Below are 18,045 nucleotides of genomic sequence, written 5' to 3'. Positions count from 1 at the left end.
GGACACTCTTTAGTGAAAATGTTTTTATGGGTTTTTTTTGTTTGTTTTACTGTCAGTTCATGACACTAAAGAATATACTGACTGTTGATACAGTTTGGTGCCACTGCCTTGTAGCCACTCAGGCTATGAGCAGTTTTATCTACTGATGCTTTTGCATCATCAGTGCAAATACCAACACAGTGAAAAAGTCATAGCCTTATGATGAAGCTATTAATAGTCCTTGGGAACCCCTCTCCCCCCCAGGATCTGTGGAACACACTTTGAGAAATATTGCTGTAGACCATTTTCAAGAAGTTTGCTTGGTCACTTCTAATTGTCATCATCTCAGCAATCCTAGAGTATTATTACAGCCCACTGGAGGAACCTATCCATTTTCAGATTGGCTACAAAAAAGGAAACATTTCTTCTCTTTAAGAAAGTGTTTGCCCTATGATTAGATTTGGCATTCAAAGAGTCTTTTTTCCATTGCAATTTTTAAAGCTTCATTTTATACACATTTTTATAGGCACATATTTATTGGGTAAAGTGAAGCATACCTTGATGAACTGTGATTCTAGCCAACTAGATAAGCCAAGCCCAGCCTTATTGGAAAGATGTTTACTTCTTAAACTCACAAAAGCTTAAATATCTGCTGAGGATCCCCAAGCTGGATTGCAGTTTGGTTTCTTCTGCATGTCCTAATCACCATAGCTTTTCAAAACATTTTCTTCTGGCCCATTGGTTTTGACTTTCGGCAGGTTCCACCTGGCTCTGAGATGCAGCATAGTGTAATGCTCATAGGTTTTGCAGGCCAGATAGCCCCGGATTTGAATCTCAGCTGTGTACTTTGACCTCTCTGAGGCTCAGTTTTCCTGCCAACAAAGTGGAGATGATGATGAAGCATACCTTGTTTCGTTTGGCGGTCCATTGAATCTCTTATTGTGGCTTCAATGAGACACTGCACGAATGCACTTAACACCAAGTCCGGCGTGTAAAAAGCACTCCTATATGGTAGCTAAATGGTGTCATTACCTGCAAATGTGCAGTCTCCTTCCACACTGCCGACAGAAGAGGGAGGAAGGAATCTGGTGAAGCTCTCTAGCAAATAATAATCTTTGCAATTAGCTCACTCTGTTTAAAAGAAAACCCAATGTTTGACACTGTTTATTTACATGAAAGTAAATTGGCAACCTGTGCGTCTTCTGCCTATGAAAATGTTCACCTGTATGTTAAAGTCGAATTTCCTCCAGTGCTTTAAAAATATGCGATGGCTTAGAAAAAAAATTCTACTCAGTTTTCCAGGAACATAATAATCAGACAAAAGTTCAGCACAGTGAGATAATTAGAAAGGATTTTAAAGCTGTTCATTTGCTTTTGCTCCCCCCCAGAGCAAATATTCAACATTTCCCCTGTTTATACTGTTCATTTGCTTAGCAAACTTTCTCAAAGAATTAATAATGCCAAGATGAAATTTAGCCTCGCTTGTCTAAATAATCCCAAACTGCGAAACGGGTGACGGTTGAGTTAGTAAGATTTTGCTAAAAGTACACTGTCAGCTTGTCTGATCTTTTCTCTTCTTGTGTGGTGTTTACCTGCGCTCCTGGTGATCTGTCTGTTTCTCTTCCTACTTAAAATAAACCAAGCAAAAAAATAACAATAAAATAAAACAAAGCAAGCGTTCAGAGGGCAAAATAAAAGTGTGGTCCACGTAGTCTCTGTGTCAGTTCTGTTTTCCTTCCATCCTTCTCTCTGATTCATTTCTCTTGCTATTTCTCAGCATTCATTCTGTTCTGTCGTTTTAGCTTGCAGAAACTTGGCACACTCTGTTTTGCTTAGTTTTCCTTGGGACATTCGTTGGGTGACTCCGCAACATTTCAGTGCCTTCTGTGCGCTGGGATCCAGAGATATCACAATGAATAAGATTGAATCCAGGTGAAAGGGAGATGGGAGTTCACTGTATTCTTCTCCAAACTTCTCTGTAAAGATGATCTTTTAAGAAAAATAAGGTGAAAATTTTTAACCTTAAAAAATAGAGATGTAGGAAATTTGAAATGAAGTCTTTACATCAGAGGCTGCAAATCGGGAGCCTCTGGCCGAGTCAGCCGACAAGCATATTTATTTGGCCTATAAATTTTTTTTTGAATGAGTTGTCAACATTGAAAAAATTGGGAGATTGCTCATAAATATCTGATTATGGTGTTTTCTTAAAAATATCAACAAGGCCAATTTATCAATCTCAACAGCTATCCATAAAGTTAACATTTAATTGGAATTCCGCATGGCCACAGGTCCCTCAGCTGGAGCTGAGCGGAGACTGCCCCCTTAGAAGGGAAGTGCACTTTCCAACTCATCACAGCACCTACCTGGCTGGCTTCCTTCATTGCCTCTGGACCTACCTGGGCCCCCTGAGCATTTAGAGTCACAATCCTGCTCTGGATTAACTGGGACAATTTTGAAAATTCCCATGGACTTCATTGTATGCCGTACTGTGCTTTGCTTGTTCTTTTAGGTTTAATCTGGGGGAAAAAAAAAAGAGGGGAATATATTCTCTTCCCTTAAGAACTTCATAGTCTAGTGAGAAAAACAGACATAAACAGATAACCATAGTCCAACATGGGGGGTCCTCAGGAGATCACATTTATAAAGATCTTCCCTCTGCCCAAAGCACTCTGGTCCACTGCTTGCTTTTGTAAATAAAGTTTTATTGGAGCACAGCCACACCCACTTGCATACAAATGCATACCAACCGTCTATGGCTGTTTTCATTCCTCAGTGGCAGAGTTGACTAGTTGTGACAAGGACCATATGATCCACAAAGCCAAAAATACTGACTCTGGCCCTTCCCGGGAAAAGTCTGCCATCTACCACAGAGCACCCAGTTTGGTTCTTCGAACGGCTCAGTATGATTCTGTAACTGTGCTCATTTTATACCACACAGCTAGTAGGTGGCAGGACCAGGACTCAGCTGAGTAAAGTCTACTCTCCAGTATGTCATCAAAGACCCATCCCAACCCTGTCCCTGCCGATGTGTGGCCAGGTTCTCACAGCCTGGGAGTGAGTCTGTGGGCGAGCCTGCCTGCCCATTGGGCTGGTGGAAGAATGAACACAGTTTAAAAGACACTGCCCTAGACTGGTTTCTCAGTTCCCCCAGGATCTGACCCTGCGGCTGCTCCTCCGTTTTCATGTAGGAGAGGGCTTACAAGGAGTAACATGGTTGGTTGGAAGGAGGAGCTTGGAACTGTTTACAGAGCACTTCTGTAGAAAGAAGGAGGTACCAGTTGTCCTCAGTACCACTAGAGTGACTACTGATGCCCTGTGGGGTTTTGAACAGCCCAACACTTGTAGCCCCGTGGACATAACACCTTAATCAGAGAATTTCCCTGTGGAAGTAGGTCCCCTCCTCTCCCCTCCTCCTTGGTTGGTCTGCTGGTCTCCCCCCTCATCTTTAGACACTCACCCACCCACTCTCATGCCTCGAGGTTTTATACTGGGCTGAACTGGGTCCAGTTCATAGATGTGTTATCCCACATTGAAAAATAGTGATTTCCCCAAATAACCTGTCTCTTGATAAAATGGAGCTTTAACCCCATGAGGCCTGCCTTCCTACACAGCCCCAGCCCACCAGCACTGAACAGGGGCCACCCCCTTGACCTTGAACATGCAATGATGGTTTGATCAAATCTTCTGGCTGGAGGTACCAGTCACCAAGCATTCGCTTCTTGCATTGAGAAGATTGGCCTGACCCTGCAGGCGTCTGTGATTTCAACCCCTGCCCAAGCCACCTCGGAAAGCTGGCCATCTGTTGAGCACCCCATATCCTTTCCTGCCTTCCTGCCTTGACTTTGCTGTGCTCTCTGCCAGCTGTTCCTTTCTTCCAGGTCACTCCCACTCTGTAGATTACAGTTACTGACATCACCTGCAGAATTAACTCGTCCTGCGTGGCGGGATCCCATGGCCTCTGAGGCATGGTGCTGTATCACAGCTATCGGGTGCCACGCCTTTCTCCCTCTCTGTGGGCAATGACCCACTCTTGTTCTTTCGCATGCCCAACACTTGGCCCAAGGACTGGCACAGGGAGATGCCCGGGAGTGTTTGCTGGGTAGACATTGTAACCAGGAAAGAGATGAACCCGTTTGTTCCTTAGTGAATTGCTGGCTGGTTTCCATAAAGCAGAGAAAAGGCCCTTGTAGCCAATCCTCCAGTCCAAGTTCCAGAGACCTCAGCTGGTTCTTCTTTTTCTGGTGGACAAGTATGGTACCCCTAGACACTGTCCTTGGCAGTCATTCAATCCAGTCCCAATAATACACTCCATCCTAGCTACCTTTATATATCCCACATTCTTAATTTTTATTTTGTTCATCTTCTGCTTTTCAGTTAGCATTCCTATGCTCCCCCATTTCCTATCCCAGTGAAGTCACCCTCACTCCCTAACTTTGGAGTCTGAAGCTACCTTGACTACCCGTAGCTGATGGATTCTCTGGACACATCCCCTGACTTAACATGTCCTTCAGGGATAGGAAAGTTACAGGTGAATGCAGCTCCTGGTAGGAAGTTAGAGCATCGCAGATGTCTAGCCACCAACCACAGGATCCCTGCAGGGACCATGACCCTTCTCTAAACTCTAAGTGAACTTGCAATGCATTGTGTGTGTGTATGTGTGTATTTATGTGTTTCCTTTCCAAAGCATCCCAAGCTAATTAGATACATTTTATGAACCCACATAAAATCACAGATTAGAGCTGGAAAGGACTTGACAGATCTAGTCCGGGATCCCATTTAGAGGACCCCGATATATCTCAGAACCCTGAGGATCCTATGCAGGGTCATAAGGTGAGAAACCTGCAGGGACCAGGCAGGTAATAGAATGGCAGTGGTGGCCAGGGTTTATTTCATTACACTGCTTTCCGTCAGTTTCTCTCAACACCTAAGTACACTTTGCATAACTGGGAATTTCATAAAGAAATCTGTTGTCTTCCAGTTTCTTAAAGCATGTGGCCTCTTCCATCTCTCTATCATCTGTGAAACAGAGGTAATATATGTATTCATCTCCGAGGGTTGTTACGAGACTTAAATGCCCTAATAGCTGCCAAGGCCTTAGATCAGGGCTTGGCACGTGAAACGTACACGTGTAAGTCCTTGTAGTGTTGGCGATGATTCACACATCTGCGGGAGAGGCGGACACGTGAACCTTCACCTGCGTCTTAACCATAGGGAGAAACCTCTCAGACCTGCTGATAAGTGGCAACTTGGACTTGACCTAAGTGGTAGGAAGACAGCTAGGGGTCAGGGAACCAGAGGACACCACGCCATCTGGCGGACCATTGCCCTCAGCTCCTGACAATTATTGCCAGGCAGGGAATGCTGGCCCTGTGTTGCCAGATTTTTCAGTTTTCCAAAAGAATCCAGAAATCAGGGTCTTTAAATGGGAAATCTCCCAAGCTTTAACTGTTGGCTGGGGGAAAAAGAGAGAGAGAGAGAGAGAGAGAGAGAGAGAGAGAGAGAGTGTGTGTGTGTGTGTGTGTGTGTGTGTGTGTTTAACAGTTTGGAGCTGGATTCAGCCAGTGAGTGACTTTGGATGTAGTCTGATACGTTATTTATCAGATGTGGAGGCTGAGGCATTGGCGGTGGGGAGGGTAGTTAAGACCCCTTGATGGGCAGCCCAGGAGTGGAGAACAAGGACCAAGGACCAGATCCCTTTCAGTCCAGCCCCCCTACCCCACCACAAAGCCTTTCTCCTAAGGAGCCTGCGCAGTGGGAAGTTCTGCCACTTGCCTCCATTGAGATGGAGATTTTATTTTAAGCCTGCAGAGGGGAATGTGAAAAACCAGGGCCTAGGATTAAACTCTCTTCTCTCCACGTGGGTGCTTATCTGAGCCTTCCTTATCCTGGAGAGGACTGGAAGGAGCAGAGCTCATGGAGTCGGACTAAAGGGGTTTGAATTCTGGCGACACCTCTTCCCAGTCACGTGATCTCAGGGAGTGGGAAGTAGCTAGTAACTACATCTCTCAGTGCCTAGACTCTTAGATTGTGAAATGGGGATTAACAGTAGGACATTCCCTTAGGGCTGCTGTGAGAACCAAATGAATTCATCCATCTAAAGCCCTTGGAATGGTACCCAGCACTTAATAGGCTCTCAGTAAAAATTAACTATCAGCGGAAGAAATGCATCTTTTCTCTTAGGATTCCCGGGACTCATGCACCATCCTTATGTTTTCCAAGGTAGTTTGGCAGATCATTTTTGGGGGGGGGATGAAAAACTCAAAAGGTAACAATTTGAATACGCACATGTACACACACACATATTCACAAATGCAACGTCCTCACTTGTATTCTGTGGGGAGCTGGGATGGGAGGTTGGGACTGGGTTGGGCTGTGGCGTGGGACTGAGTTTGGGAGCTTGCGTGATGGTTACAGAGGTAGACCAAAGTATATTTTAGCCTGGGAAACGTTGTCACGTAGACCACTGATTAGATGACAGATGTGTGGCGTTTACTTATCTTCACTATTTCACATGAAAAAAAATCAATATTTTCCAATTATCTCCAATGGTGTATTAAACTTACTTTGTCATATTTCATGTCACCACCCCAGAAAAAGCAGGGGGAAAGGGTCAGGAGAGCACATTGTAAGAGAAGATGAAGTCTTTAGAGCAGTTCTTAAATCATGCCTCCTGTCCCTTCTAGCATTGTCCATTCAGAAATTTGGTCATTCACTCATTCATCGATTCCAGAAATGTCTGCTGATACCTACTCCAGTCCAGGCACTTTTCCAAGTGTGGGAAATTCAGTGATTAAAAAAAGCCAGACAGCAACCTCTGCTTTCATGGAGCTGATATTTAGTGGGGGGAGACAGACCGCATCAACAAAAAAGATCAGATAGGTCCTTTGCAGAAGACTGGAGTAGGGAGGACTAGGAGGCTAGTCCACTCTGGGCAACTAGGTCCCTTTAAGCTGAGATCTGATTGATGAGAAGGAGCCGGCATGCAAAGACCTGTGGAAGGAAAGAATTGAGAGTCCAAGGAGCAGAAGAAAGACTAGAAGCTGCAGAGGTGCCAGTGTGAGGGAGGGAAGAGGGAAATGTACAAAGTGAAACATACCAGAAGGTCCAGCAGGCAAGTGAAAAGGTCTTATTTTTAGATGGCTGCTATGGGAAAAGCCAGCAATAGTAGAGACAGGAGACCTAGCAGGTGGCTATTGACAGATGAGGGGGCTCACAAAGGGATGGAGAGGAAGGGACAGATTCAGGATCTGTTGAGGTACCGGAGTTAACAGAGCTCGCTGCAATCCATGAACAGTCTGCTATTCTTGGGGAGGAAACTGCTAACTGCTAAGTACCTACTATGTGCAGGGCACTGTTCTCTAAGTGTTCCACATGTCCTGTTTAAAATGGACTGAAATGGAATCGGAACTAGTAGGATTCCCAAACAGGTAATGAGTGGCTAAGCCTGACAGGCTGACCCAGAGCCTACCCCCTTAGCCACTGTGTAGCATTATCCCCAGGCTCTCATCTAATCATGAAGCCCGCCAAAGAATGTGCGGCTAAGCATTTCTAAACCAAGCAAAGGCGCGTAATGGTGTGCAGGTTATAAATAACCCTTCCTAGCTGCCAGCTGCTCTTTAGGTTTGGAAAGGAAAAGAGGATCTTAGCATGACTTGTTTATCTCAGGTAATTTGGCAGTAAACTGGGCCCCAGGAATTTGAGTTACAGAGAAAATGCAAAGGAAGAATGACAGGGATATTGTTTCAGGCTTTCAGAGGATGGACGTAACTTAAAGGCCCAGAACCAGCCCGGAGGTGCACATGGGGAATTTGAAGAGGAAAGTGTGTCGTACAGCCAATGTTTGTTTACTTGGCTCCCAAACAGTCACGCTCTTTGTCTAATAGATTTCTGTTGTTATGATGAGATTTCTTTAAGGAAGTAATGGGAGGAATAGGAGATTTTCCCGTCTTCCATCTAATGATATATTAGGTTGGAAACTAGAGGCCTGTTTTGTTGGGCATGTCCATAGCTTTAAAATTTTTTAAATTACTTATCAACATTTAAAAATTAGTAGCTTTCTCATAAAACTGAACTTCTCTGGAAAAATCTAATCCTATAAAACTGAGCCCACATTCCCGCATGGAAACCAGCAGCTGGAGACAAACAGTGATTTCTCGTTACTGGTACTCCCCAGGCTGCCCTGTACCCACCCTGCCATCTCTCTCTGCCACGTGTGTCTCAGCAAAGGCTGTGGGTGGAAGCCAGGATCAGGGTTCAGGAAGCTGGGACGGGGCTGAAGGTGTGTGGGGATGGGGGTAGTAATGACAGTGGGGCTGGGGTGCTCCCATTCCTAGAATTGAAGAAGGGCGTGCAGACAGGCAGCAGGGTGTAGTGAACACTGAGTTAACAGATAGGCTGTCTGACTGCCAATCCAAGTTCTTTCTCTTTGTTGCTCTGTGACCTTGGGCAAGTTACTTTGTTTCTCTGAGCCTCGAGGCTTTGTTGTTGCATGTGATAGGGAATCTCAAGAGCTGTCCCCTGGGGAAGAACCCGACAGTGACAGATGCTCAGTAAGCCCTAGGAAACCACGCAGTCCAGACAGCCCATCTGGACAGGCCTCAATCTTCCTTTACTTTTTTCTTTTTCTTTGTCCTTTCTCATCTTGTCTAGCCATTTCATTAAAAAAAAAAAAAAGTAAAACAAACTTGGCCCTCAAAATAGACAAGCAGGTCACCACCAGCCTAGTGGCTTAGCTCAGAAACTGTTGCTTCCATTTCCAGAAACCATATTTTGTCATCATTTCATTCTTATCTGTCACACATTACAGATTGGTCTCTTAAAAGAAGGCAATTTGTCCTCAAAAAATACTGTGTTTTCTTTTGAGCAAACTTCAGGGTCCCAAGGTCCATGGAGGCTACTCCATCTTCCTCCAACAGACCACCCCTCTTGGACCTTGGATGGGAAAATCCACAGCATTTCTCATTATATTATAATTTTTAAAAACTTGAACCAGCCCTTTTGGACATTTAATATTTTAAGTTTATTTTAGTTGCTTGAACAGGAAATAGATCCAACTCCATCATTTTTTAAAATGTGTACATGAAGAAGTCACTCTTGTGCGTGTGTTTCCAGGTGGTTCTTTGAACAAGTAGAACCAATATGAGCATATATTCTTGTTTTTCCTCCTTCAGAGAGAAAAAAATTGCATACGCCTTCAACTTTCTGCCCCTTCAGTTTTTCACTTTAATATATGGTCATCTTATAAGCTTGCCATTCTTTCCTCCAGTATTCCATTCCATTGTGTGGATCCACCGTATTTATTCAGCCAGCTCCTACGGATAGACTTATGGGTCATTCCTAATCTTTGCAATTGCAAATTATGATGCAGTGGATACCTTCTGAATACATTTGTTTCCTGTTTGTGGAGGTATTTCTTCGCAGTAGATTCCTAGACATGATAGTGCTAGCTCAAAGGGATGCTGCCAAAAGCCTTTTTGAGGATAGTGCCAAGGTCTCCTCCAAGGGGCCTTTGCCATTTCGTACTTCTCCCAGCAATACTCAAAAATGCCTGCTTCCCAGCTCTTGCCAGCAGTATGTTGTCAAACCTCTGGATTTTTGCCAATCCAATAGGTGAGATTAAGCAGCATCTCAGTGGAGTATTTGTCATTTAAATTAAATTACTCAGATATCTAAAATGAGAGCAATATGAACCCTCATATTTGGACAGCAGAAGAAATAAGCTCATTTTAGTAACTGAGTGGAAGCGCCATCACTCTGGTTCGGAGAAATAAGTTGTTTGTTCAAAAGTCCTTTGTGGTGGAGAGGTCCCTGAACAGGCCCTCTTCGCCTACAGGATTTCCACTGAATCACCTTTATTCTCCAAAGCCCAGCCCTGCCTGCCAAGGCTGAGCATTGTGCCTGAGTGGACGGGAGTGAGTGTGGAATACCAAGTCTGCTTTTCCACATCTGGCATTTAATGGCATTGTTCTGGCTAATAAGGAATCCATCTTCCTTAAACCTTGGGGAACCCTTTTCTTCTAATCCCCTTATTAATTTTTCTAGGAGTCCAAAATACATCAGAGACCTGCATCACAGAAAGAATTACTTAAGTCAGACTCCCTCCCCAGCACATTCTGGCCGTCTTGGACTTAAGATCTTTAATCTGACTGAGAGGCCATGTAGCCTAATGGTTAGGAGTGCAGGCTCTGGAGCCAAATCACCCAGATTCCAATCAAAGATCCTCTGCTCACTAGCTGTGCGATATTAGGCAAATGTCCTAACCTCTTGGGTCTCCCTGCCCTCCTCCGACAAGAAGGATTATAATAGTACCTATCATAAAGTAGTTGTAAAGAGTAAATGAGTTGAATTATGTACTTAGCCTGGAGCTCAGTGCCTGGCACACAGGAAACCCTGGCTACAGTGAGCTTACGTGGTGATGATGGTGATGATTGTGGTGGTGGTGGTGGTGATGATGGTGGTGGTGGTGGTGTTGATGGTGGTGATGCCGATGACAGATATAGTGATGGTAGAGATGGTGATTTGGAGCACGCTGAGCCCCACCACTTACAAGCTATATTTCTGTGGCCTTGAACAAAAGCTCAGTGACTCACCTCAGTTTGTTTCTCACTTCATTGGTTTGTACCAATGGGAATAGTGCTGTCCATCATAAGCAAGAGTCAGCAAACTACAGCCAGTGGGCCAGATCTGGCCTGCTACCTAGTTTTGTGAATAAAGTTTTGTTTTTGTTTTTATTTTAATTTGTTTGTTTGTTTTGTTTTACCACGTTTGGGCGGGGAGGTATTTAGGTTTATTTATTTTTATTATTACTATTATTATTATTATTTTTAATGGGAGGACTAGGGATTGAACCCAGGACCTCGTGCATGCTAAGCACACACTCTGCACTGAGCAATACTGAGTGGCCACTGAGTGCCACTGAGGAAATTTCCCTGCCGTGAATAAAGTTTTATTGGAACACAGCCACACCCATTTGCTTACACACTGTCCGTGGCTGCTTTCACAGTCCACTGGCAGAGTTGAGTGGTTGGACCAGAGACCTTAGAGCCTCATGACCTTATGGCCTATAAATTAAAAAAAAAAAAGAACATTTACTCTCTGGCCCTTTACAGTAAAAGTGTATTGACCCCTGATCTAAAGGAGTGATTGTGAGGCTGCAGGAGATGAAGCCTGTGAGTGGAACCTGGCCCACAGCAGGTGTTCAGTACGGTGGACCTGTATCAACTGACGCATTTAACTTTCATGAACTCAGTGCCTGGTTCTTGCCCTGACTCCAAACACTCACCTCTTACCCCAAGAGGAAAAATAGAGGGAATAATTAAAATATCAATGGTTCAATTAGAAATACCATCAAATTATATCTTGCATATGTATTTTATCAGGTACCATGTAGTCCCATATGCACCAGATATTACACAGGCATGTCAGTCTACATCCGTGGATGTAAAAAGCTGTGTCCTGGAGATGGTACTTTACAGGAGGTTTAGGGCTCTTTTTCAAGGGTAATTTTGACGCTGATATTCCCTTGCCTGATGACTTCATAAGCTAACATCCAAGGAAGATGCAAGTTCCCTCTAAATGGTAGTGATGAATATTATTATCTGCATTGAGAGCGAAGTAAAACTGAAGTGTCAGAATCTTCTAACCATTGAAAATTAATCCTAAGTGCAGATAAAATCTCTCTGAAACCATCAGTGGGAGAATGGTATTATATTTACAGAAATTCAATGCAGTCACTTTTTTTTTTCTTCTCCCCAGGCACACATCTGTTTTATAAAGTGAGGTGCACACGGAGCATTTACATTTGGCCTTATTTATTGTTTCTTGGCTGAAGCTGGAAGGTCACCTTGCAAAGGAACACCCCCTTAATTTTGCAAGCAGCGTATATTGATATTAATGTCACCTTCTTCCCCCTCCCCGAGTTGTTGTGAAAATCAAATGAGATATAGGTAGGAAACTACTCCGAGGAGCTCAGTGCAGTAGACAGACGCGGTGTGATCTGGTTCCGTCTGTCCTTGGGAAGAAGGAACCGTCTCCACATTGAGCTACCTGATGGAGAGGGGGGTTCAGCGGTGTGAGGACAGAGGCATTAGATAACAAATGTGCATCATTGAGTGAATTATCTTCATTGAAAAATAAGCAAATTGTTTTCCAATTTAATGAATAAAGAAGCTTCTAATTAACTCTAGTAGAGAGATTTGCTTTCAAATTTCAGTGGTTAAGCTCTGTGTTCTTTGTATTAATATTTTTCTCATGGCCCACCTTAATTTTTTTTTTTTACTGTTCTGTATTGGTATAACAGAACTTTAGAGATGGAAAATGAGTCCAAAGGTGATTCAGTCTAATTCTCATTTTTAAAAAAATCAGGAAGAAAATATAGCCCAGAGAGAACCTGTTGGATCCTGTGACTTATCTGAAATCTTATACCTGATCAGCTGTCTGTTGGACAGGATCCCCAGGCCTGTGTCTGACCAGCACGGGAAGGGCCTCAGCTAGACTCCAGGGTCTGCCAGTGTTCACCCCTGCACTAGCTCTGTTTCCCTCCAACTCCCTACCCTTGCTCTGGGCCTGGCTTGGCTCTGTCCCCTTTCAGCTCCAGGCCCATCTCCCAGCTCCTGGCTCTGCATCGCATGGCCTTCTACCTGGTACATCGTCATCTCTGGTCGGCCACAGGGCCAGCTCTGAGTCCCTCAACTGATGGCCAGAGCAGGTGTGGACAATCTGGGGGAGCCGGTCACCCTCGCTCATGCCTCAGAGCCTCAGGGATCAGGGTGTCAGGGTAAAATTGACACAACAACCCAGATCACCTGATCCCTAAATCCTGGGCTGTTTTTTAATAATTAATAAACTTTATTTTTGAGAAGAGATTTAGGTTCTAGCGAAATTGACTGGGAAGTGCAGGGAGTTCTCATTATACCCCCTGTCCACAGATATACAACTTCCCACACTGTCAACATCCCGCATCACAGTGCTATCTTTTCCTGGGCTCTTTTTCAGCTTTAAACTCTAAATTCTTCTGTCTTAAGGGGAAAAAAAAAAGAGCAAGCAAGCAAACATACACACAGAACGAAATTGAAGTGGGTGCCTATGGAATGCGAAAGGAAGCATGCAGTTGGTTTTAGATCAGTTCATTCTGTCCTGGCATTCTCTGTTAGTCTGTCCCCAAGGCCAGTGGCTGGTGGCTGCTCACAGTGTCAAAGCTCACACATAGGGAGAGCCCTGCTCTGGCCCTCTCTCCTCTCTCTCTCTTAGAGTGAATTTCAAATTTTAGAGGCTGGGGCTCTGATTGGCAGCAACTGGGTCAAGGGCCCAGCCTCAGTGCAGCATACAAAGTTCAGGGTATGTACAGTCATGACTGACAGGGGGCCCCACCCTGGGGATGGGGAACAAAAAAAGAGAAAAGGGAGCCATCTAGGGTGTTATTATGAGCTGAGCAGATAACCCAAAAGATGTATACTGTACCATGATACTAGATCACCCAGAGTCTCCTGTAAATAGCTGATGCTTTTCTACATCCTCTTGTATATTGGCCCCAAAGTTTGGCCAGTGCCAGAGGTTCATCTTTGGACCTTTGCTCTTTCCCTTATTCTCACTTTTTTGGAAAGAGCATCGTCCCTTGAGCTGAGCTTTATCACGAGCTGTGAGCCCCTCTCTGCACTCCGCTCACATGTAGGCCCCCTGGAAGTGACCACATCTGAAGACCAACATCTTTCCTCTGAGACTTGGTCCCCATCTCTTCCCTCTCAATAAGCCGTCACCGAGCCGTTTTGTTCCCACCAGCTGTGGTTGTGGAATTCTCACAAATAGCTACACCAGAGTGAAGTTGGACAATTTGGGAGGCACTGACAACGTGCAGTGATACTCCCATTTTATGTTTTAAAACCAAGGCGATCCATTAATTTTTCCATCAAGAAACCCTCGTATAATGGACACTTCCATCAAATTTGTGAAAACTACATTTGGAACAGCTTATTTAAACATTCTGATGTCAATCTGTGGAATGTATGCATACCTTCAAATGTTACTCTTCTAGTTTCCCGAAAAAAGCAACAGTTCTCTCTGAAATTGCCCATTATGTGAAACGCGGGTGATTACTGCTAATTCACATCTGCGCCAGCACCTATGTGGTGAGTTTGGGGGTTTGGTGCAGCGGATTGGCACACACTCATCAAAGGTTATGTGTATGCGCACAGTGGAAGGCATTTTATATAATTCCAAACAATTTAATAAAAATGTAATTCGACTGGGAAAACTACAGTCTGTCGGCCCTTGCAGAGTGCAGATAATGTTCCAGATTAAAGAGCGGAGGCTTTGTTCATTATAGTCAAATAACGTGAGTGTGTGAATTACCATTTCATTGCCGTCGGTCTATTTCAAGAGTCTGCCATTTTCCCATTATCATAATAAGCTACATTTTCTTAAAATCATTCGATTATGATTGGTCCCGTCTATTTGGTTTGCAAATAAAAAGCTTTTGCAGCGATAAACGAGCTGTTTTAAAACAGCCTTAATCTCTGGTTCTGCTTTTGAACTGCTGCAGGTCAGACTCTGCGGAAGGCTGAGAGAAGCCGGTCCTGCTCACGGGAGAAAAAGGAGGTAAATATGTCACTAGTGAGGGCTGGTGGGGGACAACTCTATTTGAAGGGACCCAGGGGGAGCAGACTGGTGATTAAGTATTCCTGGATCTCCTATTCTTTTTTCTCTGAGTCCCAAGCTTGAATCCCCGACCCAATGATACTTGGTGACTAGAGTTATTAATCCAGTGTCACTTGTGGTAATAATCTCTTACTGACTGTATCAGTTAGCTTTGCTCTGTAACAAGTCACCCAGATTTTAGTGACTTAAAACAAACATGCATTTAGTTCATGATTCTGCGGGTCAGCCATTTGGGCTCTGTTGATGGGGCCAGGCTCTGCTGACCTCAGCTGGGCTCACTTCTGCATCTGCTGTTTACAGCTGTGTCACTGAGGGGCTGACTGAGCATCCATTAGGATGCTTAAGTTCTCCAATGTTCTCCCATCCTCCACAAGCCAGCCAGTTTTGCTCACATAGAGTTTCAGGGGTTCAAGGGTATGAGAGTGGAAGACTCAGGACCCCTTGAGCCCTGGACTCAGAACTGGCAGTGTCCCTTCTGCCACTTTCTATTCTTTAAAGCAAATTGCAAGATCAACTCAGATTCAAGGGGTGGGGAAACAGACATCACCTCTTAATGGGAAGAGCTACAAAATACCATGGCTTTTCTTGAGACGTGATGCACTAAGCCACCTGCACTGTTTCCCGCACCAAGGCTGGACCTAAGGGCTAGAAGAGAGACAGTCCTTGACCCAGCGTGTGCCCAGCACAACTGGAAGGGATGCATAATGAGATCATTACAGTACAGTGAGAGAAGGACCCAGAGTGGAATTTCAGTACAGAAAAGGGGTCACCTACCTCTGCCAGGGGTATCAAGAAAGGCTTTGCAGTACAGCTGATGTGCAGGCCAACCCTAGAGGGGTGAGTAGTTTTCCAGGCCAAGTAAGCAGCATGGTCAAAGTCAGAGAGACAGGAATCAGGAAAGCGGCAAGATCACTGAGTCTGAAATTCGACACAACATTGTAAAATGACTATAACTCAATTAAAAAGTTAAAAAAAAGATATTTCAGTAAAAATGCAAGCAAAAAAAAAAAAAAAAACTCACTGAGTCTGAGGTGGGAAGTGGTGGCTGGGACCCATAAATTACCAAAGGGACATCTGATCAGGTCCCAAGCTCCTGGGAGTTTACATGTGAGTCTTACTTAGTGGCACGTGGGTGGAGGGCTGTGAAGGCACGTGGCTTGTCATAAATATTGACCCATCCTGAAGCTCATCGTCACTTAGGTCCTAACACTCTTGGTCGTAAAGTGACCTGATTCCAAAGACAAAAGGAATTTCTCAGGCTCAGCTGGGACGAAGGGCCCCAAAATGGCCATAAGACTTGATCCTTCTCTTTGCATCTCTCGTGCCTCTGCTTCCGCTGTGTTGGCCTCACCCACAGCCAGCTCTGAGGAGGCAGGTCAGGGTTGGACCGCACTGGGTCACATGTGCTTTGCTGTAGCTTTCATCCTCTCTCCTGTTGCCTCCTTTCTCAGCTGGAGCCAGAACAACCAGTATGGCTTCTCTTCTTATTTAATCAGTCTATCCCATATGAGGGCTAGGGGATAACTTAGGAACTTGGATGCTCCTGAAAACTCTTCAACGTCAGCCTCAGTGGGCACTTGAGAAGCTGAACTAGGCTGGGTTTTCCCTACTCCTTTCTGTGGGGGGCATTTTTCTGGGGGCAGGAGCAGGTGTGCCTGTCTCCACAAAGTCCCTCCAGAAACCTGGGGGTGGCTCCAAGAACGAAAGTGAGCACAGATTCGCTCTCAGGCATCTGGTCTCCCTCTGTTAAGTCACCAAGAGTGGGGACTCTGCCCCCCAGCCCAGTAATTAATTGTTTCACCCTAACTGAGATCTTCGTCACAGAATAATGGCATCCCGTTCATCCGCATTAAGAAATTAGCTGGGAAAGGATGACACAGGGTGGCGGGTAACTAGTTGAGATACTTCCCCCTCCCCTCCTCTCTCTCCTTGGCAACAGGACTCCTCTAATTGCCCTTCCCCAGCTACTCCCATCATGCCTGTCGCCCCAGAGCATTTCAGATCACTCTTCTGAAAAACGCTTGAAGTGAGGGAAAATGGAAAGCGGGGTTGTTTATCACAACATCCAGGTTTAACCCTGAACAATGTTTAAAATGGTTTCAGGCCCTCTGCAAAAGGAATGCTGACTCTCTTAACAAGGCTTTTGTTTGGGTAGAAAAACAAGAGAAAGAAACTAATAGCAAGCTGCCAGGATGCTCATGTTGATATATTATAACATGCCTTTCCCACCCACCTCCTCTTTCCGCCTCCCTCCCCACTCCGTTGTCTGTGAAATCTGCACTTTCTGACACTCTGTGCCTTACACAGGATACCAGGTAGAGATGAAGCTTTGTCCCCATGAAAGGCGAGGAAAAGACAAGCCTGTTGAACAAGCAGACAGGGACATGTGTCACGTTTCTTCGGTGGTAGGGAGTATGGGCCAGCTCACACATTGGCAGGTGAATGTGCAGTTTCCATCCTGGGTGGGGATCAGGTACCTCTCTGCGTGGTTATGGGCCAGCACGGCAAACGGAGGATGGGATGCTTTCTCAATGAGCTTGCCAGGCCACATTCAGCCCAAAGATGTGTTTTGTTTGGCCCAGACCCTATTACAATTGTTTTTTAATTAGGTGGACACATTAAAAAATTGGGAGGTTTCACATAAAAATGCAGACTTCTGGCTTCTTCAGAAAAATGGAGAATGACAACACAGAGTCCTTATTCCTATAAGACAAGAGTGGGCAATGGCTTTTGTTGAGGATGCTCCCCCTTTCGATGGGGCCCTTCCTGTCCCCTACAACTGACTGGACAGCGAGCAGGTTTCAGCGACCACATGGTGCCAGCCCTGTGCTGAGTGCTTGATGTCAGCGATTCACAGATGTTGCCGCACGTTAGAATCACCCGAGTCTCTTTCCAAACTGGTTAAATCAGAATCTCTGGGGGTGTGACCCAGGCATCAGAATGTTTTAATCCCCCCAAGTGGTTCTGATGTGCAGTCAGGGATGCGAACCGGCTCTTGACACGTATTAATGGTTCTCACCCAGGTGTTTCCGCATGCACTGCATGCCTGCCCAACCCCAAGGATGCTTTGATTCTCAGGCCCTCTAACAGACACAAACAGGCACAAATCATAGAAGCGAATGACAGCCATTATAGAGAAGACCCAGACAAAGCCCCAGTGGGTGCCAGAGGAGGGAGAGAAGACTTAGTGGAAGAGGCGGCTTTAACTGAGGCTTTGGAAGGTTACAGTCATTTCTGCAAAATGTATTTTTGATGGTTGGTCAGTAGATACTTTTGGTATTGCCAGTAAAAATATTCTCTGCTTCTTCTCTAGCAAAGATTCACGGCTCCTGCCTGTGGAGATTATATAGTGTTTATGGCCCTTGGTCATGAATTATGAATGATTTTGAAATTGTGGTCATTGTAGTTTACTCA

At 45.0% G+C, this 18,045-nt stretch overlaps 1 protein-coding gene across 1 annotated transcript in view; it reads left to right on the top strand.

Moving 5' to 3' along the window:
• Positions 1-18,045, top strand: part of KIAA0556 (KIAA0556 ortholog) — a 173,989-nt gene that overhangs the window by 2,879 nt on the left and 153,065 nt on the right. The window contains 1 exon segment of the mRNA XM_014560871.2: positions 14,516-14,571. Coding sequence (XP_014416357.2) covers positions 14,516-14,571 — 56 coding nt within the window.

The sequence above is a fragment of the Camelus ferus genome, chromosome 18 (genome assembly GCF_009834535.1).
Source record: "Camelus ferus isolate YT-003-E chromosome 18, BCGSAC_Cfer_1.0, whole genome shotgun sequence".
Taxonomy (NCBI): domain Eukaryota; kingdom Metazoa; phylum Chordata; class Mammalia; order Artiodactyla; family Camelidae; genus Camelus; species Camelus ferus.
Note: the sequence above shows the minus strand (reverse complement) of the source record. Positions and strands in the feature narration are given on the sequence as shown.